At 32.8% G+C, this 23,166-nt stretch overlaps 1 protein-coding gene across 1 annotated transcript; it reads left to right on the top strand.

Annotated features, from left to right (window-relative positions):
* Positions 1-9,959: 9,959 nt before the first annotated feature.
* Positions 9,960-21,650, top strand: LOC132278509 (uncharacterized). The gene is made up of 13 exons (XM_059780308.1): positions 9,960-10,319; positions 10,411-10,538; positions 11,001-11,106; positions 13,135-13,216; positions 13,292-13,362; positions 16,021-16,062; positions 17,326-17,450; positions 18,394-18,487; positions 18,628-18,730; positions 18,808-19,004; positions 19,086-19,191; positions 19,865-19,951; positions 21,151-21,650. Exons 1-13 carry the CDS (start codon positions 10,195-10,197, stop codon positions 21,253-21,255), a joined length of 1,371 nt encoding a protein of 456 aa, XP_059636291.1. The 5' UTR covers positions 9,960-10,194; the 3' UTR covers positions 21,256-21,650.
* The last annotated feature ends 1,516 nt before the right edge of the window (positions 21,651-23,166 follow it).

Genomic DNA, 23,166 nt, shown 5'->3' with positions numbered 1-23,166 from the left:
TACACCAAGAAGGAATAGTTGGTGAATACCATGCCAACTTCCTATCTTCCAATGTCTTCCCCACTATCCATTTTTTGTGGAACAACCAAATTCGACAAACACATCCCCTCTTTTCTCTGCATACCACCAAAAATAGTTCTATCAACATGACATGCACTATTCCTAGTCTTGGCTCTTAGCACCCAGCTGTACCTGAAATGGAATGTGCAGTTTGCCAAAACTGACCACTTCACTATTCCCACTCACTCCCACAAGTTTAGTACGAACATGTGTGAGCATTTTTTTTTTTAAAAAACTTCTATAAGATTTTAATGGTGACATGATATGTGTCGATAGCCACATTGTCGTTTCATAAATGTTACGACGGATTTAGAAAAAGAAAAAAGATAAATCTAAACCCTTCAAAACTTACGCTTTTAAAAGATTACTTCTTTATTATAATTAAGATTGGATATTTTAATATTGATAGCCTTTTTTAATCGAACTCATGTTCTTATCAAGATATTAGCCGTGTTATCTCTTTTCCTTCTAAAAGTGAAAGATAGGGGTTCAAATCTCCCCAAAGCAAGAGTTATTTGCCAAAAATAAATAATAAATAATCAAACCCATGTTTTGAACTCCACTAAATACAACTTATTATTTACCAATTTTAGTATTCATTGATGGAGTGTTGGATGGTGCACGTATAGGTTTTAAGCCAATGACCTCATTTGACCACTACATTTGAAAAATAATAAATAATAAATAAATAATAAATAAAAACAGAAAAATAAAAAAATCTAAGTAGTTATCAGTTGTCTCTAACCCACTAGTCAAGTAGGTCACCCCATGAAAAAGAATATCTGATCAATAAAATTGGGGTAAAAGAGCATCTAAATTAATTGGAGTGGTTAGAAGTGAGATATAGGTTTGGCCAACCATTTGCTAAACAGAGACAGATCAACATTTGTTCCCTTGTCTTGCCCAGATTCGAGGGCCAAATTACTCTGTCTCTGAACCATTATAAGGAATTAAGAAAAGGATTGTATTCGTGCAAGTACAAGTAAAAAAGATTGTACAATTTGTTTATAAACCTAACCAATAAATTAAATACATCTCTGCCCTTAGGGCCTTCAAATCTTTTCATGGGTCACTCTCTAGATCTATGTTTGATCATGTCGTTGATTTTATGATTCTATAATCTCAGTTTTGATCTTCCTACAAACAGTCAAAAAAAAAAATTTTAAAATCCAAGTGGACAAACATAACTCATTATATTTACTTCCCCCAAAATCAAAAACTCATTGTATTTTGTGTTTGTTAAAAAAATTTGATGACAATGTTTGTATGGGTGAGAATAAATTGGATAAGTTCAGATTATTATTGTGTCTGTGATCCTCGACGGTCCATTCAGATTAGTCAAGTTAACAATTGGACAAGGTATTGCATTTTGTATGGATTAGGATTAATATTGTATGGTTATAAGTAAGGGTGGCAAATGGGCAGGTTGGGTCGGATTTGGGCTGGGTTAAAATGGGCAGGTCAAATATGGGTCAATACCCAGATTCAACCCATTCAAAATGTATAAGGTCAACCCATTATGACCCGTTGACCCATTAATTATTATTTTATTTTTTAAAAATTATATTTAAAAAATATATAGGGTCAACCCGTTATGACTCATAGATCCATTAATTATTATTTTATTTTATTTTTTAAAAATTATATTTACAAAATGTATAGGCTCAACCAGTTAGGACCCATATTAATGTTTAAAAATAAAATTTTCTTAAAAAATTTGATGTTTATAAACATGGAAAAGGAAAATGTAATTTGCATATTTGTAAAAATAATAATAATAATAATAATGACCCATGAAACCTGCCTGAGCCACCCAAAATATTGATCTTTAAAAAATAAAATTTTCTTAAATATTCTAATGTTTACAAACATGGAAAAAGAAAATGTAATTTGTATATTTGTAAAATATACAAATATATATATATATTGACCCGTGAAACCCGACCGACCCGCCCAAACTTTTGATGTTTAAAAAATAAAAATTTCTTAAAAATTTTGATGTTTACAAATATGGAAAAAGAAAATGTAATTTGCATATTAAAAAAATAAATAAATAAATACTTGTGAAACCCGACCGACCCGCCCAAAATTTTGATGTTTAAAAAATAAAATTTTCTTAAAAAATTTGATATTTACAAACATGGAAAAGGAAAATATAATATGTATATTTGTCAAAAAAAAAAAAAAACAAAAACAAAAACAAAACGAAACAAGAAGAAGAAGACCTATGAAACCCGTATGGCCCACCCAAAATACGGGTTGGGATTGGGCTGGGTTGGGTCAGCCCAACTTACAGCCCTTCGTGAAAGAGAGAAATGAGTTGAGTGTAATATAGAATAGATATGTATTGTGTGTCTATTATGTGATGGGTGAAATATGGATTGAATATGGGTAATCATATCCAACTCATTTTGACCCTTAAATTAAGTTGATAAAAATTAACCAACCCATTTTTGACCCATATTAAATATAGTTCACTCATAACTATTAAAAAACGGGCGGATACGAGTGAGTTGATGGTTTCTGACCCGTTTTGCCACCCCTAATTATAAACATAAAATTGGTCCATGTTCTCACAATCCTAAGATTAAATAAATGTATCTCATGGGACAAATTGTGTAAAAGAAGAGCAGAAGGTGGGCTGAATTTTAGGGACATGGAGGCTCTCAATATTGGTGTATTGGCTAAATTGGCTTGGAGATTCGAAAAAATGGGTTAATTCTCTGTTGTATAAAATTTTTAAGCATAAATATTTTGTTGATTGCAGTTTTCTTGATTCTTTTTGTCCAGAGAAGTCTTCATGGGCATGGAGGAGTGTTTGTCATGCAAAAACTGTTATTAGAGAGGGTCTTCAGTGGAGGATAGGAAATGGTTACAGGGCTGATTGTTGGGAGAGTCAATGGCTTCCGGACAAAAGATTTCCTAAGGAGGGGTTTTATGCAACTAGCTCAATTGTGTGAATTTAGTTTAAAAATTCAATTTTTTTTTTTTTAATAAATAATAATATTTGAACTTATATTTATATTTTTTTTGTTATATGTATTAATATACTTTTAATTAAAGAAAAATATTAAAAATATAGTAATAAATTAAATTCATAGTTATGAGTGCAACTTATATGCATTATATATTTACTCATACTATATATTATATATACCATTATTATATTATTTATATTGTATTATTAATTTTATACAATGCGAATATATATATATATATATATATATATATATATATATGTGATGGACATTTGATTAAATAATTAGATCAACATAAATAAATTTTAATTACAAAAAATATTTAAATGACATAAAATAATGACTTCTCTCTGTTTGGTTGAATAAAAATTAAAAAAAAAAGGAAAAGAATACTCGCAGGATTCAACTATGCTAGATACAAATGAAATGGCACGTAATTATTCTCATAAGTATGAATTTCACTCTTAAAATTTTATTTTTATTTTTTCTTTAACTAAAGTGTAGTGGTGCATGTAACATAAAATATAGATCAACTAAAAAAGTCAAAAGTCAACTAATTTAAAAAACATAATGCTAAAACTACCATTTTTCAATTTAAGTCATTTTAGTTTGGAAACAAATTTAGATTTATGACATAAGCCATGAATCAAAGAAGTGCGGCCTCTTATGTGTAAGAATCTGGAATACACCCATGATTGATTAGGCATCTCACGAAAAATTCGAAAAACAATATATAGTTTTTCCAATCTAGTTTTGTTCATAGTTTCTTCTTTAAATCAATCTAATAAAATTATTATGAAATTAATTAATATTATGATATATATATATATATATATATATATATATATATATATATATATATATATATATATATATTCTCTTTAAATCAATCCAATGAAATTGATTTTGAGTCATGATACACAATTTAGCTGATTAAGCCAACAATATAAATCGACTACAATGTGATCACTTAATATATTTTATATAATGTTCATAATATGATATCATCTTTTTTCTCTATTTATTTCTTTTTTTTTTCTTCTGTCTTCCTTCACGTTATGAATTGAATTGATTGGAAACACTATAAAATTAGTTCGCATAAAGCATATAATTAGCTTCACTAATCATATGCCTTAATTAAACATCCAACAATATGTTAGTATAACTTCACAATATGTTTAATATAAGCCTCAATTAAACATCCAACTTAATGGAAAATGAAATAAAAAAAGTCAAGATCCACGCCATCTATAACCTAATTGGTCTCAAACTCATTTATGGCCTCATACATCTGATCTTCACTAATCAAGGGTAGTTTTGGCATTATATTTTTTTTAATTAGTTGACTTTTGACTTTTTAAACAGTCAATTAACGAAAGGGGTGTTAGGATAAAGTTAACCAGGACAAAGTTAACCAAACCTAAAGGGAGGTTTATGCTTTTTTTCCCACTAATTTAATCTGTAAGTAATAAAGGCAGATCTGAGTGAGTGTCAGAGCATTTAATCCTAAAATATAAGTTTCATTTCTACACATCTCATATTTGCAATCAAATAATAGTATAAAAATGGCCATTTCATTTTATTATCCTTCCATTATATTCCCGCATATCAAACACATCATTAGATTTTAGATTTTTGTAATACCCCTAATTTTAAAATGACAGTTCTGGAATTTAATTATCGTATTTAATTACATTTTATTTTATTATATGTCATTTTATTGGATTATTTGTTTGATAATTGATTATCTGCTTGTTTGTCCTTTTATTTGAGTTAATTGTTTTAATTATTTATTTGGCTTTAATTTTCTTTAAATTGTATTATTTGATTTAATTACCTGATAGAATTGTTTATTTTGCTTGTGTATTTGAATGTTTGAATTTATTTGAAATTATTGGTGTATTTACTTGTTATTTAGTTAATTGTATGTTAGTTTATTTAATTATTTAGTTAATTGTATTTTTGGTATTTTAATTCTTTTAAATGCTTAATTGGATTAATTTAGGGTTTTGTTTTAGAAGTTAAGTCTTGGTAACCGACGTAGATTTTAATTAGGATTCTCTATGGGACGGTTAGGATTCATTGTAGGGTTTGGCTTGATTTTAGGTTCTGCATAAACCTATAAATATAAGTATTAAGTCTGCTTAGGGTTTTAGAAAAAAAAAATTATTCACGACAATGGAGGCAGAGAGAGAACAGAGGAAGATTTCAGTAGGACGTTGCCGGAGAACGTAGGAAGACGACTGTGCAAGGCTAAAGGCAAAAGGCAAGTTCTATTCCTAACTCTCTCCCTTTGACTTGTGTTCTTTACATGTTTAATGCAACTCCAGGACTAATAAAGATTAATATTAAACCAGATGGCTTGTCTGAATGAAAAACAAAACTGGTTGTGGTTACATGTTACGTATTGGTTGTTTCGGATTCTTTCTTGCGTAACTCCTGAATTAATTCATGTAAATTAATGTGAACAGAGTTGAATTAGTCTGTAACACATTGGGAAGTAATAACAAAGATCTGGTTTGTATGGTAGGTTCGTTTGGAACTGCATGTGTTTACATGCTTTAAAATTCCTTGTTATAACTCATCTTTGCTTATTTCCTGTTCTTATTCAAGTGGATTGAAGATTAAGGAGTTTTAAATTATCTGGAGCATTGGAAACCTAGTTTTAGTCAAGAGAAACCTTTAAAGTTAAGGACAAATCAAACTGGGGGTCGCCGGAGATGAAACTGAAGAAGGAACGCAAGCAGAGAGGGGAACAGGAGGAAGAGGCGGCTCCACATAAGGTGGAGCCGGCTCTAGGGTGTGTGGAGGCGGCTCCACATGGAGTGGAGCCGGCTCCACACAAGGGGGAGGTGGCTCCCCATGTGGGGGAGGCGGCTCCTTCCCTTTTTGATGCAATTTTTGACGAATTTTGCTTCTGGGTTGAGTTTTTGATCTGTTTGGGACATTCAGGGACTGTACATGGGAACCTTAATGAGTTTTAAGATTATATTAAAGCTTTAGAGGGTGTGGGAATGGTTAATAAACCACTTGGGGTTTATAAGTTGAACAATAATCAGTTCTAAACAAAGATGTAAACTATTAGGGGAAGCAAGTGGTTTAAGTTGCATAATTTGTTGTAGAAACTTTCTGTAAATGATTATCAAATTCTAATCATGTATTAATGGTATAAAATAAGCATTGTTAAAATCTATGTATTTTTACTATACTTGTTAAGGAGTAATTGATGTTTAAATTTCAACATTTATCGCATCAATTGTTGGACTGGGGATATAAGCATGATAATTTGTCAATGTTTATTATACTTGCTATGGAATTAATTGAGGTAGACATTTATTCATGTTCTCTTAATTATATGGATTCTGGAATAAATTGATAATTACATATACTGTTGTATTGCCAATTGCTGGATTATGGTTACGTAGTTTAAAAGCAGCATATTAAATTACATAATTTTTGTATGCTCTTTATGGAACAATTGAATGTCTAGTTTAATATTTTTATTTTAAATTGTTGGATTTATGGATCAGTTGATATTTACATGCATGGTCTGTGTTATCAACTACTGGATGGATGAAATGTATGCACCGGTATGGGACGGTGGCATACAAGAGGGATTAGCTCAAAAATCGCTAAGTCCTACCTATTCTGGGATTAAGGAAATGGATTGACTAAAAGTTAAATCCTATGGATTTGTAGTGTCAAGGCAACATATAGTTGAGCGGAACTACTATGGATTCTGGATGGATTTTAAATATATTTTTATGGTACCTCGATATGAGCTTGAGTCTCAGGATCGACGGTTAGGGAGCGTATATGCATTGGAATGCATAGCTGGCTATGATGGTTGGAGGTGTACCCTGTTAGGCTTAGGTACACATGCCCACTTTGTGTGCGTTTTGGATGTTGCCTCTATTCAGGTTGAGACCGGCCTGTAGTCCAGTGAGAGTCCTTTAGTGTGATTATATATATATATACATACGGACTATTAGCTATTGTTGAGTTGGTTAGAATGTACATGCGTATCGAGTCTCTGCTTGGATTCTAGTAGGATAGAACTTGCGCGTGGGCCTGACCCACTTCTATTTTTCAGGTACACGACAGTTCCAGGCTTAGACGTGTTTGTGTTGAGCAGAGGTCTCTATTCACTCTTCCGACGATGTAGGATTTCTCTCCATAGTTTTATTTTTGGATGTTTATTACAGTTGTTTTATCTTCCGGTTGGATGTTTAATAGGGGTCCACTAGAGATGGATTCCCGAGTTGTAAACTGATGGAGTTTTGGAGTTTGGGTTATCAGATTCTAAGTATTTAATTATAAATGATTTTATTTTTAGCTTCTTCCAGCTTAAACTTTATTTATTAAATTCATTTTGTATTCTGTGTTCGATTTAAAATACTTTAATTGTTTGATATCCCTCGGGTTTGGGCCTGGGCCTGATCAACCCATGTCTCGGATCCGAGGGGTATCACAATTTTTGAGTTCGATAGTATATATTTTACATACAATAATGCATTATGAAAATGACGATACTTGCATACTCACTGGTGAGTAGGTTTATTTTACTGACCGATTATGTGTTCCAATAATAAGTGGACACATCAGCTTTAATGACAAAAAAAAAAAAAAAAAAAAAGTAATTGAAAAAAGAGAATAAAGTCGGATTGACCCGTTTCAATTGGGTAGTAATAACCCTATGTATCTATATATATATATTTTTTTCTCTCTTTCACTCCCTTCCCAGATTCACACCGTCATCCCTTTATTATTCTTCTTCCTCTCGTCTTTTGTGGAACATCGTCAATCAATAGGCGAACACTTTTTGCAAAATTTCTCGAGCTTCATATCACTCAATAGGCAAGAGTGGGCTATGGGGTTACTTTTTCTGACTTCTTCTCACGACTTCCTTAGAACTTCTGATCCTATTTGATTACTATTAAGTCTATTATTATGATCATATATGCTTTCTAGTATGAATTATTTGTATATAGGTTATCTACCGTTGAATATGTATGTTTAGAGATTAAGACTGCAATTGATGTAATCGCTTTGTTGGAAGAAAAACAAACAGAGCTTTTCAAGTTTGTACTATGACCGTGTTAGTAAAAAAATTTCTGGTTGATTAATTTCCAAAAAAAAAAATAAATTCTGATTGATTTGTTTATTTACTGGAAAAAAAATATTTTATATATCACATTAGATGTTATAAATAACATAAATCATATAATCTAATTGAGGTTTGTAGAGACGCAGTATGAAGAGAATTAACAATAACCGTCTATTGATTGATGATGACCTGTGAGAAGAAGAAGAACAATGGAGAAACTGCGATGGGTGAAAGAGAGGAAAAAAAAATTAGGGTTTGAATACAGGCGGTGAGTTACCCAATTGAAACGGGTCGATCCAAATTTATTTTCTTTTTTCAATTACTTTTTTGAATTTGTCATTAGAATTAATGTGTCCACTTATTATTGGAACACATTATTGGTTCATAGAATAAACATACTCACCAATGAGTAGGCAAATATTGTCCTTATGAAAAATACTCCACTTACATACATTTTTCAGATGCCTTTAATCATTTATTGAACAAAAACGATTTTTAAAATGATAATATATTTTTTATCACAAAATTTATTACCATTTGTACTCTGTATTAGTTTGTATGTGTATATTTGAGTTTTTTTTTACTATTTACATATTTATCAAGGGCTCTGGGCTGCAACTCGGGCGGGTTGGGTAGGTTTGAGGTATAACTTGAGTCTAACCCACCATATGCAATGTTAAACTCAAGCCCAGCCCAACCCTATCTTCAACCCTAACTACTTAATCCAAGCCTAACCCATCATTTTACTTTTAAATTCAGTTTGCAACCCGGGTTCAAATTCCATGTTAAAAAATGGGGTGAATTCGAGTTACTCATATAACTAATATTCAAACAAAAAATTTAATATCATCTTGAATTAGTTTTAGATTAAATTACTCTTAGGAAATAAAATAAAAAACTTAAAAGCATTTTATAAATTTTGAATAAATTACAAACAAATTATTAGAAATTTAATTATCTTAAATGTTAACATACAATAAGTTAAGATTTAACAAATGAAATTGAAAACAAAAAAGGTAATCGTAGTTTAAATATTATATATAATGTATTTAAAATTTAAAATATATATGAAAATAATATTAGAATTCGGGTTTGGATTTGTTCGGGTTGCTAGTACCTTAATCCAAGTCTAATTCTAATTAAATCCGGGTTAATATTTTTCAACCCAGACCCAACCTTATTTGTAAAAATAATTGTCTAAGCTCACGAAAAATCAGGTGGGCTCGGGTTGGGTTCAGGTTGTTCAACCAAAGTTGCATCCTTATTTGTGACTAAGGCTCCGTTTGTTTAGACGTAAAATATTTTTCAGAATTTTTTTTTTTTATTTTTTGTTGTTTGGTTGTCGTAAAATATTTATGAAGAAAAAAAATATTAAAATTCAAAAAAATAATTTATCCATCAATTTTCGACAAGTTATTTTACATGTCCCATCAATAATGGTATTTCTCATCATAAGAATGATATTTATATACATAAAAGTGATATTTCTATGTACAAAAATATTGTACTTGTAAACTCAACCTCAATCTCAACATCAACGTAAATCTTTGCCAAATACCGACAAAGTAAAAATAAAAGAATATTTTACCTAAAAAGAAAAATATTTTTCAAAAAGAATATTTTAGGTCTAAACAAACTGAGTTTAAGTGATATTTATTCTATTTTTCAAAGTGGATGGTGGAAAAAAAAAAAAAAAAAATACATATTAATAATTTAATAAACCAAATTTTCAATCATATTTTTTTATATAAAAAAAATAAAAAATTGTACTGCATTTGTAAGTAATCACGTCTTCTTCCGTCATTTACTCTAATTATACAGTGACCGGAGAGGATCCAAACCTATACATAAGTGGGAATCTCAATAGCATCCATGAGTATTCAGTTCTTAAGTCGTGACTGTACTTAAAAAACCTTAAACCCCCCTCAAAGTGGTAACCACCAAGGCTTATTACCTCCTCCCTAAAACCCTAATTTTCAGTGACACAGCTTTCTTTGCTCTTTAAATTCTATTTCGCCTTGATCATTCTTTCTTCAATAAGGATCAAAGATGTCCAAGAATAAACCTGAACCAGATTCAAATCAAAACCCTAGAGTGACCTGGGAAGGTTGTAGTGTCTTGCTCGACATCAACGATGGCGACCGTTTGGTTTTCGCTCGTCTCACAGCCGGCTCGTAAGTATATACGCTGTCATATATGCACATATATAAATTGATCTTGTTTCAGTGCTATAACTGCATAAATTGATGCTGAACGGAATTGCAGGACATTGAAAATTGGGAACAAGAATTGTTCTCTTCAGCCTTTGATTGGTTGCCCCTTCGGTTCTTTGTTTGAATTAGAGAATGGAAGGGAAGGTCCGTGCTTATCTCGCGTTATTCCCATTAATGAAGGTTTGATTCTCTTTTTATGTCTTTCATTCTCTTGCTTGAATTGATTTGGTGGCGTTTTGTAATCTTTTTCAAGCATTGTTGTTTTTTTTTGCCTTAAAGAACTGAAATTGAACAAAAAGATTGTTAATTTAATATATATATTTGTTTTAATTGAGTATATATTTTTAGGATAGTTCATAAAGTTTGCTGTAGAAACATCATAATGTCATATTACAAATCCATGAAGTTTAATTGAGCCTTTATACTCCTCCCTTTCAACAGGAAAAAAATCATCATCAAAAGACTAGGCTATGTGGAATATGATTAAATTGAATTAATTGTTAAATTTTCATGTAAATATTATTATTATTATTTTTATCTGTAGGACCCTTCCAATATCTTGATTGTAAATTAATGAACCCCCTCCTCTCCTTTGCCTAGTGTTTTCAAATTTCTAATGTGTTTGCTAGATTTCCATCTCAGGTAAAGGGGATTGTCAAATAAAAGAGGAGTCCAAAGACAACCGGGCATTAGTTGATAATAATACAGCCCAAAGTCTTACTGGTGAAGAAATAGATGAGATGAGGAGGTAAGAATGTTATGTCACTTTGCCCGTTGTGCATAACACATATTTAACATCTTACACCCCCTCCCAAAAAAAAAAAAAAAAGAAAAAATGTTTAGCATCTCTCTTTAAATAGACTCTAAAGATTATCTATGTTCGTTGTGAATGCTTATTGTTGTGGATGCGCTGTGCATATGCATACAGTTTGTTTGGAGCTTTTGTATGCATCATCCATGCATGCATAATTATGCTTATTTTGTTTAACATCACTTAGGACATTCTAGTTAGTAAAATATTTAAAAAAGCAATCAGGATGCCATGTACTTCGCACTTGATCCATTATGGAATCTTGTTTATATTTCCATGGAAATTAACAAGCCGTAGGTCTGAATGTGGTGTGTTAAAGTATGGTATGCATTGGTCTGATTTGTTTGAATTTTAACTTGTAACATGCTCATGTCTTTTCTCTCTCATTTACCTATCAATTTGATCATCTGTTTCCAATCTCTTCTCTCTTAATGCTTTGTTTTGAAGAGTGAAAAAAATAATAAATAAAAAAATTAGGGGTCCATATGTTAATGCACAAAATTGAGAACAGATTATATATAGCCCTTGAAAGCCCAGGTAGTAGGTGACAATATGTGTCGGAGCCTTTCAAAGGTTCAACCTATTCTAATAATTTTTATATAATGAATATAGTGTTGTCGGAGACCATTGTTGTCAAAAGTGCGTGTCTAGGCTCCAGGCTCGACACCAGCGCCTGTTATGAGCCCAGGCGCGTCTTTGACAACATTTGCACCTTTAATATGGAATATGATTTCTTTAATAGTAATTTAATTTTTTCAATTGTGTGCCTCGCTTCACTGAGGCGCGTGCCTCGCCTCACTCAGGCGCATGAATGCGCCTTATGCCTAGGCTCCAAAGGACCTCTAGAGCCATAGTGTGCCTTGGGCCTTTGATAACACTGTCAGAGACCATGGAGAGAGATAGAAGAGAGAGAAATTGAGAAATTCAATTCATGAATTTTTGTTCTGAAACTAATACTTGCTTGAAAAAAAATATTTCTACAAATATGCAATGAAACATATATTGAAATCACAAACAATAAAATATCAAAACTTAGAGAGAAGATATGAATGAGATGAGATATTCAAGGGTGTCGAAAATTGATGAGAGTGGTCATGGACAACCATTGAGGCATATACTGATTCAGTCCAAAAAGGTGTTACTACTAATCGAGGGAAGAATTGGAGAGGGAAGGATTGTACACACACACACACACAGATATATATATATATATATTATTATATATAGAGAGAGAGATGGTTGATATTCAAGTGAGATTTCAGGGGAAAAAAGAAAAAGAAAAAAAGAGAAGTTACTTTTCCTGAAAAGTCAATGAAGTGATAATAAGAAGGTAAAACAGAAGCTTAATGTCCGGTTATATAATAGGTGACTTATTCTCATATGTCGATAATGGACCAGTTGAAACTTTCCTTTATAATTTACTGCACATTCCAATTTAGAGGATCTGGGCTCAAAAGTAAATCAACACTAACTGTATGGTTCTGAGTGTCACATGAGCAAGAATCATATCTATCATCATTCTAGGTATTAAATTGCTCTGCCTTTTACCAGTTGGACTATTTATCTAATGATCTCAACAAGTTACATTTCAGGTTGGTTATATATATCTCCACAAAGGCAAAGCAAATTCATTCTTTTGACTGATATGTCCACTCGAAGTTGATATACTTGTATTATGCATCCTGTTATATGTTTTTGTGTGGTAATTTCTGCTGGAGTAGGAAAAAGAGCGTTTGGATTGCTATGGAATTTTGTCCTTAACTTTTAATTTTGGGGCACTGTATATGAATTCAATGTACTAGATTAGACGTCATACTGCTATTTATTTTTTACTATTCCCTTTGTTTGCACTGGGTCTTGTGCAGAATGTTTCTCTATCAAACCAAATTCTGCATATGCTTTTTGCCATAATTTACCTTCTTTAGATGTTTATGCACAACTTGCTAATGTATCACTTTGATGCAGACAGGGTGCCACTGGGGATGAAATAGTTGAAGCTCTCATTGCTAACAGCGCAACGTTTGACAAGAAAACATCATTCTCACAAGTGAGCTTAGCTTATGTTATACAAATGTACAATAATGTTTATGTAAAAAGTATGCTGATTCCTGTCTGTCTGCAGGAGAAATATAGACTAAAGAAGCAAAAGAAATATGCACCTAGAGTACTCTTGAGGCGTCCTTTTGCACGAAGGTGAACTCAAGTTATTTATTTATATATATATATATTAATTCCTCTTAAGACAGTATTTAATTAATTTGTAAATCAAAATTTTGTTCATTCGCCTTAAGTTTATTTTTATATTTATTCCGCAAAATTGAGATATTTTAGGGTTGACTGGAAAGAAATTACATTCCTTGGGTCAGATACTATGGAAGTGACATTGAATTTATCATCATTATCTATGCACTAAATTATATTAGAACTTCAGTTTCAACCATTGCAGGGATTTGTTGTATGTTGTTCCTTCTAAGTTTAAACTTCTTATGCCATTGCCAACATCAATTCAAACTTAATTTTGTAACATCATTTGTAACTTAGTTTTTGATGTTTATTAGCACTGTGCTACTAGTCTGGGTTCAATTTCTCAAAAAAGTTTGAAGCCCACTTTTGTTGTTGTTGTTATAATTGATTTTTCTTTATCAAAAGGGAAAACTTCATAGCCAACAATAACACAGGATGGCTTATAGTTTTTGAAATGATTTGAATTGGATTGTTATAATATTTTCAAAATATTTATTTTCCACCTGCACTTTGGAACCAGTATTTGTAGTTAAGTTGAAGGTGGCTTCTAAGAATATTTTGATGGATGTTGTCTAAACAAATCCAATGAGAAGTTCATTTGGATTATTAAGGTCAGCCATCAAGTGTTAATCATAGTGTATATTGGGCAATGAAGTGTGTGATTGGCAAGATTAGAAAGGATAAAATCAACTTTATTAGGAAAAAAAACATATGTTTAGAGTCAGGAGGTGTAAGAGTATGATAAATTTTTCATAGAATTTAGTAGTGTACTGTATATCCATGATCTCACCATCTAAGTAGCATTTTTTTGAGGATTTCCTTTTGCAAGGAAAAAGTAATCTCCATGGAAATGGGTGGAAATTGTGACAGATGATATGTCTTGTGGGAGACAATGAGTCTTGTGACTTATCTTCCAACTGTTTAGGGTTGGTTAACTAATTATGTTTAGCATTTAGCTCTGGTTAGAGACATATGTCCAAACTATATGTTAACTTGTCTTTCTTAGTATACCAACCAATGTTAAATTTGGTCTAACCTTCCCTAGCATTACCTTCAGTTTGTACCATTTCATTGCGTTTGTCTTTATTTGGAATTTAACACTTCACGGTTACTGTATGCATGTTCTGTTTGTCACTTACATGCTATACTTATTTTGTTCACTTTTATATAGGATGGGCTTTCTTCTTATAATTTCTAAAGCACCAATAAATTAGTTTCTTATCACACTTCTATAAAGGATTTATGTCTCCCTCTAACTTGTAATAGGTCTTTTTGAGTATTAAAAACTTCTTTCTTTCTTACCAAAATTAATAAATAAATAAGGGTGGATTGTAGGGTAATTTGGTTGAAGAAGAAAGCAAACAAGTTTCCATATTGTTTTTCCAATGGGAAACAGCTATTTGGAGTATAAATTATTTTTATGTCTTGCGCTGATAGTGTCTTGCCAATGGACTTGTCGCTGGGGTTGCTTTTGGTATCCAAGTATTTTGTTTCTTCGTGTGACCATTAGTGCCCGACGTTCTGCGGTAACGTGACTGTTGAACACGAAGACCTATTTGACTCTCATGGTCATGACACGTGTATGTCACCCTCCAAATGCAATAGTTTTTTTCATTTTTTGGGCTCAGAAAATAGTTAGTCTTGTTTTGCTTTTTCCTTTTTCTGGTTCAGAGCCAATACTTAGTTTTACGTGCATTGTCCTTAATAAATTCCTGGGCAATTCTATAAGATAGTAGAAAGTGGGATATAGCATTGGCCCGTATTGGGGGAATTTGGACTGACAAGCATGAGGATACAGGTTTGTGCCCGAGACCAGTCGGTGCAAAATTATTGTATGTCTATAGTTTATCTATCCTGACAACTTGAGTAAGCACAACCAGCACTGGTAATGACATTTCTTGTGTCTAGTCTAGATGCATGTGTGTGCATTGCTATGTCCTCACCAAGATTTATACGTGAGCAATCAGCATGTTTGTGTTGTATCAAGCCCATGTGATGCAACATAATTTATTTATTCTTTATTGTGAGTCTACTGGGAATTCCACCATGTGTAACTTTATCTAGAAGTAACTAGACAGGGCTGTAGATTCTGCAGAAAGGCAAACTTAAAATGAAATGTCATGGAAAGTTCACTACCCACCCCTCCCCCTACATCTGGCATATCGGTTTCTAAACACTTCCCACTCATCTATCCCAACGCCGCAAGAATTCCATCATTTGTGATTTTCACTTATCCCGATGCTGTGTTCTGTTACCAAAGTAAAAAGTAAAATAAAAAACAATAATTAAAATAAATTAGAAATTAAATAAAGGAAAACAAAATAACATATATGCGTTTTCTATTGTTTGGCTCCTAAAAATATGGCTACATGAGAAACTGAAGTTGAGTGGTTTTAATATTTGTAGAACGTATAGTCGAGAAGGTTCTTTGACATTTCTAGGAACTAAGATGACAGAATATGCAAGGTCTCATAATAAATAATGCCTAGCTGTATCTGGACTTCTCTTTCAGTGGTTACTATGTTAAAATTTATCGAAAGTTTTTAGTGTTTTTTAATCAGAATTTGTTTTCTATTTGCTGACTTGTTTTTGTCTTATTCTTTACAGTATATGTGAGGCATACTTCAAGAAGTATCCTGCCAGAATTGGGTAATTATATCGAATCAATGACTTGTTTTGAAGTACTTATTATTTTGTTTTGGTTTAGTCATTCCGATTTGGGGCCAGCATTTTTTGAAGTTCAAACTAGCCTATCAGGAGGATATTCTGTTGAGCTTTGGTCGTCTTTATCTCTTTGAGGTTATTTTGTGCATAGTCACAATATTAATATGTATAGTATTTGTTTTTTTAATGTATTCTAATGGACTCAGAAAGATACCACTAATTTTATGCTTCTGACCTTATATTTATGCTAATGGTGTACATAAATGTGTTATTTTTGTGTTACTTTCACATTTTCATAGAGTTACTGAGTTATCTTTGATTTCTGAATCCATCACATGTTTGAGGTTTGAGGGTTTTTTGCACCTCTTGCTTTTAGATTTTTTTTGCTAATTATGAGAGATCTCATGCACAAAATAAGTTTTTGAAATGATTTATAGAATGTATAACAACCAGGACCTCTAGATGTGCAAGTTACGGCCCGGCCCTTACTCTTTATATGGTGGATCTCTCTCTCTCTCTCTCGTTTGGCCTCTCTCTCTCTCTCTCTCTCTCTCTCTCTCTCTCTCTCTCTCTCTCTCTCTCTCTCTCGTTTTAGCCAGATTATATCACTGATTAGAGCTGCATGTCCAATCTTTCCCAAAAAGTAACTCCATTCTCTTATCCTTTTTTTAGCCACAACCCACAATGAAATGCTTCAAGATAATTATTTCGGAAGTGTTCCTAACTATATTTTGTATGACTTCTGGCTGCAAAAAGTGATGGTAGTGATAGCTTCTTATGCTATTTATGCCCTATCAGATACTCGGTTGTAGCCTTCCAGTTATTTTATGCAGATTTGGGTGTGGGCATGAGTCTCAAAGTTGATGGTATAACTCTTTCATTAGGGTAGGACTGATCCTGGTGAATATTAGTATATAAAGTATAAATTAAGGCATGTGCATACATAGGAAGAGTGTTGGATTCTGGAAGTTCTGGTGCTTGTGAAATAAAAATCATAATATGAACTTCTTCCAGATGAAAAAAACTGCTGATATTGTTTACTATTTTTCTCATGAATTTCTCAGGCTGTGTACTTCATCTTACGATTGTTGAATATTATGTTTATCTTATTTTGATTGTCAATGGATGAATTCACATGAATATTGGGGTAACAAGTTGGTTCATTCCTTGTGTTTGGAACTTTGGATGGAAATAATTTCTATAAGTATATAAGGGAATCTTAGGATTACTTTTGCTTGTGCTGTTCAGGTTCTTGAGAGTGGACACTCTATCTCTTCTGCTTTCCATGGCTAATGTCACCACATACTCTGATGTCCTTGTGGTGGATATGGTTGGTGGTATTCTTACTGGAGCTGTTGCTGAACGTTTGGGAGGTTAGCTACTTGGTTTCTTCATTAGAACACATAACCTGCTTCTGAGCCTGCCATATGGACTTGTTGAATTTGTTTATTTTGTATATTTATATTAGGTTGCTATCGCTTGAGCTTACTTTGATGCCATTTCTCCAAACCAAAACAAGTGTTTTCTTTTGCTGAAACAAGTCCATGGGATTTGTCATGCAAATTTCGGAGCCTCTGTTAAGCACAACAGCACCATGGACCTTTCTCAGGGAAAGAAATCAGAAGAGATTCTATTTTTGCAGTTGGAATTAATTGCTTGGGTTGTAACTAATTGTCTTTGCTGCTGTGTCCTTTGTCGATTGGAATTGATTTTATGGAAAATTGTGATGGAAGTTATTTCTGAAGCTTTCTTGATGTTCATATAAATGCACAATATGTTTCCCATCATCATAATTACTATGTTTGTATGGGATTTTTCTTTATTTGATATAGGCTCAATATTCCAATATTGTGGAGCATTCTGTGGCAATATTATGCTCATACATATAGAATACTTTGACTTCATTCATATACCTCCCGTTTGTCTTCTCTGTGGTTTTTAGTTTTAATATTACAGCTTTATTGTATGGTTACTTATTTTCTGTAATTTGTATTATTTATTACATTAATTGGAATGTGACCACTGTTTTTTTGATCCACACAGAAGCTCAAATATCCTAGAAATTTTGTAACCATACTGGGATGTTGTCACCACTTCTAGTGATAACTATTGAAGTTAGCATTTTCCAATAGTTTGATGTGCCTCTTGGATGCGGTTGTCATCATGAATTTTTGTGACATTAATAATTTCATTTGCATTGCTGTATTTTTATGGCACTTTACTTGGGGAAATTTATTGCTACAGTCAATTAATGTAAAGGAGAAAAACTGATGCATGCACCATTTGATTGTTGAATGATGTTTCCTGTTTCAACAGGTACAGGTTGTGTGTGCAATACCCATCTTGGAGTTACACCATATCCTATTGATATAGTAAGGATTTTCAACTTAAGTAATGAAATTTGCAAAAGGTATGCTTCTTTTAAGCTTTATTGAAGTTGTGTGGTTTTCTAATATCTTCCTCCAAAATTCCTCTTTGTTGGATCTTGTTAGTTTTTGAGTTACTTAATAGGTTTTTGTTTAATGCTGCTTATTGGTGTTTTGGGTCCAGGATTGTGCAGTCTCCACTCACGGAACTTTGTTCAGGTCAAAATGGGGTTTCTGCCCAAATTGGCCAACCTGAAGCTGTCTGTAATATCAAAAGTCAGTCAAATGTAGGTGATACTTCCTCATTATCTAAATGCATTTCACCTTGTGGTCTTTTAACATTCCTAAAAACCATTTTGTGCAGGAAGAAATGTTATCTTCGTCTTCTCTTTCACATTCACTCAATATGGGTGAAACTGCACTTTCTTCTGAACATGGGTCATTGAATTCTATTTCTGAGACTGCAGCATCTCCAGTTATCAAAGCATGCAAAGCTACAAAAGCTGGAGAGAAGGCTTCACAAGAGGCCATTAACATTTGGAGAGAGAATGGTTTTTCCAGGTTGATTGCTGACTGATTATTTGGTTTATGAATCATAAGATGGCCTTAATTAACTTTCTTATATTCACATCCTTTCTTCAGCCTAATAGTTGCAGCTCCGGACCTGGATGCTTGGAGCATTGTAAAAGAACTCATCCCACTTCTATCATTTTCAGCTCCCTTCGCAATTTTTCATCAATATATTCAGGTTATTTGCTTTAAACTTTTTTGTTTCATGTAGATGGGTAATCATGTTAAGTTGCTATTTGCTTGAGGTGCAGGGCCTTATTTTTTTATTTTTGGCTTTATTTATTTATTTTTATATATAAAACAAATAAATTCTCCTTGTTGAGTTGTTTGATGGAATAAATTTGTACAAGTTAACTATAGGTCAGTGGAAGTAATTTTGGGGGAGGTCCAGGCACTATATCTTTACCCTGTTTCCTAGAAAAACGTGATAATGATGTTACCCCAGGTGACAGGATGATTGTGTGGAAGTAAATGAACTAAGACAGATCTGATGAGGGAAAGGAGGAAAGGAAGTTTCCAATTATTGAAATTTATGGAGTCACTGAATTGCAATAAGAATTTCCATGCATTATATCATATGGTTTTGTTGCATATTTGCTGTCATGGATTTGTTTGGTTGATTTAAATGAACTAAGATCTGATGAGGGAAAGGAGGAAAGGAAGTTTCTAATTATTGAGATTTATGGAGTCAGAATTGCAATAAGAATTTCCATGCATTATGTCATATGGTTTTGTTGCATATTTACTGTCGTGGATTTGTTTGGTTGATTTATAGTGTCATTGATAGTATCCTCTGTTTTGAACATCTTAGAGAAATTACTAATTGATGCTACTTTCCTGCTCAAATGCAGCCTCTTGCAACATGCATGCACAACCTGCAGCTTGGGAAAATGGCAATTGGCTTGCAAATTTCAGAACCTTGGCTTCGTGAATATCAGGTTTTATTTTATTTTCTAATGTGTTATTTATTCTTTATCTTTTTCCTTCTCAGGGATTCATTTATGCTTTTCTTTCTTTCTTTTCCTTTCTTATTATTATTATTTTCTTTTTGGCTAATTGATCTAGATAACTGTGCTAAATAGAGTTAATTATTCATGTAATAATGTATGTCAATGCATACAAGGGATGCATGTGCCATGCAAACAATCCATCTTCACATAAAGAGACAATGGGACTTGACAAATGGAAGCTGAAGTTGATTTGGCATAGCATTATGGGAAAATTACCAATAAAACTTGTACTTTGCACTTTTAAAGATAACTAAGTCGTATAAAATGTAGTAAACCTTAGATGGAAAAAGTACGACTTCTAGGTAATTTTCCCTAATATTATGGCCATGGATGTGGACGCTATAATCTATAAATCTGTATTTAATACAAATCATAAGGGTAACATTTTGTCTCATGAGACCTGTTAGTTTTAACTTTTAAGATAATATTATAACTAGAAATTGCTCATATCATAACCCTATGATTTGTTTGGTGGTGGATATGAGTGAATCTCTACTCTAAAGAGCCTAAAGCTTGAAATATCAAATATGCCATCGTACTATTCTCCAAGTGAATATATTGTGCTTTTTTGCTATATTTTCAGTGTTTACATTTATTTCTGCAATCTTGCAATCTTTTGGTTACGGTTACAATCTGGGTCATTTGTAAGGAATAGATTATGTAGGGGAGTCGCATATTATAAGTACATTATCCCCATTATGGAAGTTATTGAGCCTAATGCCTATAGCAAGGTTATCTTTCCTATCCAATTCGATAGGGTTATAGGGGTCAAGTGATCAACTTGCTTGGGATTAAGATACGTTGATTCCGTTATCTTGCTTAGCCAAATAAATGGATATGTGCTCTAATTATTTAGTAGATAATTATGGTTCACTATTGACAATGCTGTACTTTCCTTGTGATGTGTATTATTGTGCATTTAAATGCATGCGTTTAGAATCCAAGATTGTCGTTGGCATATTTATTGACTATTGTAAACTATACGAGCCAATCATCTTCTGTATATGTACTTTTTGGTTTATTTATACACTTGCTTTCACATGGAATTAAGTTCTTCATTCTAAGTAGTATTATTTGTGCTTGCCAAATGCCAGACTGATATTTTCGTGTTCCTGAAAATCGTGCAGGTCCTTCCATCAAGAACCCATCCACACATGCAGATGAGTGCTTTTGGTGGATATATTCTAAGCGGTACTAGAATATGTAAGGACGATCAGCTCAAACAGAAGTAATTCCTCGGCATTTTCCCATTTTCTGACCGCTCAAACAGAAGTAATTCCTCGGCATTTTCCCATTTTCTGACCTTCTGATTGGTTCATGTCAAGAAGCAAAAATCTGTTCCCCTAATGGATGGTTGCTAACTAATAATATCTCAATTAGAATTGTACACTAGTTATTTGTTTGCAAATTTTGGATTGTTCTCGTCTGAGCAAATAAAATTGTCATAAATGGTGTTGTAACATTGTTCTTTAATTATTTTATTTTTATTTAAATTAATTTTTCATTGGCAGTGGCTAAAATCTGTTTTCTGTGCCAATTTTATGTAACAACTGGTGGATCTCCTATTATGGTCATAATGATTCTTATGTGGATGTTGATCATTTGAAGTCCGTCCTTAATTCTCAAAGTTCAATTTCTTTGACATTTGTTGGATCGCCTATTATGGTTATAATGGTTCTTACTTGGACGTTGATAATTTAAGTTGCTTCTTAATCCTCAAAATGCACAAAGATTTTGTTCATGCCTCAAGGTCATGATAAAGAAATCATCAGAAAGTATCAAGATTGGGAACGAGAGTTGGTTGAATATGTTTTCTGGAATAACTAAAGAGCAAATCACACTGTCCGCTTGAAAAGTTTTTAGAAAAATAGTAGTACATTTTTTTGGATTAGGAGGACGTGGAGGCATTGTGGGACTCACACTTTACACACGACACCTCTTCGACAAACACCTGATTTAGAAAATACAACACCTCTTTGACGATAACCTAATTTATAAAATATGTGGGACTCACATTTCACTCGCAACACTTATTCCGAACCCATTCGGTAACTTCCGAATTTAGAAAATATGTGGGACTCACACTTCACTCCCAACACTTACTCATAAATTCAGAAGAAATATCATTGTTTAAGTTTTTATAAGGAAATCTAATTAATAACTTACTAAGAAAAACGAAGAGAAAAAAGTTGCCAACCATAAATTGGTCTCCACATAAAACACTAGAATGCAAAAAAATTCTCTTAATAGCCAATACTAGTTCTTAAATCTTCACATAATTACATATATTCAAGAAAAAATGCATTTAAAGCTTTGTAATTTATATATATCCGGATCTCTTGTCAACCACTAAAAAATCACAATCCCCTTTTTGAGAGAGGGGGACTATTTAAATAACATAAACTTTCTCTTGATTGTTACTTTTAATGGGGAAAAAAAAAATGGTCAGAAACGACGTCGTATTGGATGACGTGTAATACTTGAGATACACATCGAATTGACACGTATCTGTATCGTATGGGACCGAGAGTGGGACCGAGAGTGGGAGAGAGACAGAAGGGCATGAGAAAGGCAAGGGGCAGAGGCGGGGAGTGCTGATTCGAAACGCATCGCCTCTCCTTCCCGCTGTTTTCTGTCGACTCAAGCCCCTAACCCTTCCATCAAGATTTAAGTATTTTCTTCTCCATTTAGGTCTCTCTCTCGCCTCCAAACTCTCTCTCCTCTCCATATCTCTCTTTCTCTCACTCTTTTTTTTTCCCTCCAACATTCACTTTCTCTCTCTCGTTATCTTTCCTTCTCTCTCATGTCGACCTCCAGCGAAGATCCGAATCGTTCACTTCAAGAATCGCTATCTAAAATCCATCTACTGTCTCACTCTCAGTCGCAGAACCAGTCTGCTTTCCCTGCAAATCCACTCTTCTCTCCCTGCTTTCGCAGACCTTATACTTTCTCCTTAATTCCTTCATCCATTGATTCCAATCACTCCTCCGCTCCTCGTACGGACTTGCACAGTGCCGATACACATTCCGCTTCTTCCAAGATTCCGGTGAGTTCTTTCTACTACTCTATCTTCTGATCCTCTTCATATTCATTCTCATAATTAATTATCTATATATGTATGTGTCTGTGCAAATGTTATTGTT

Source organism: Cornus florida, unplaced genomic scaffold (assembly GCF_030987335.1).
Source record: "Cornus florida cultivar Cherokee Brave unplaced genomic scaffold, ASM3098733v1 CherokeeBrave_3.0.0_Hap2_Chr10, whole genome shotgun sequence".
NCBI lineage: Eukaryota > Viridiplantae > Streptophyta > Magnoliopsida > Cornales > Cornaceae > Cornus > Cornus florida.
The sequence above is the reverse complement of the archived record's forward strand: the minus strand, read 5'-3'. Positions and strand labels throughout refer to the sequence as shown.

Bases quoted from the DNA above. Each gene is read 5' to 3' on its own strand.
- LOC132278509 (XM_059780308.1), top strand. From the start codon at position 10,195: ATGTCCAAGAATAAACCTGAACCAGATTCAAATCAAAACCCTAGAGTG. The intron at 10,539-11,000 runs GTTTGATTCTCT...TTTCCATCTCAG, and splicing joins CGTTATTCCCATTAATGAAG to GTAAAGGGGATTGTCAAATA. The intron at 19,192-19,864 runs GTTATTTGCTTT...GCTCAAATGCAG, and splicing joins TTTTTCATCAATATATTCAG to CCTCTTGCAACATGCATGCA.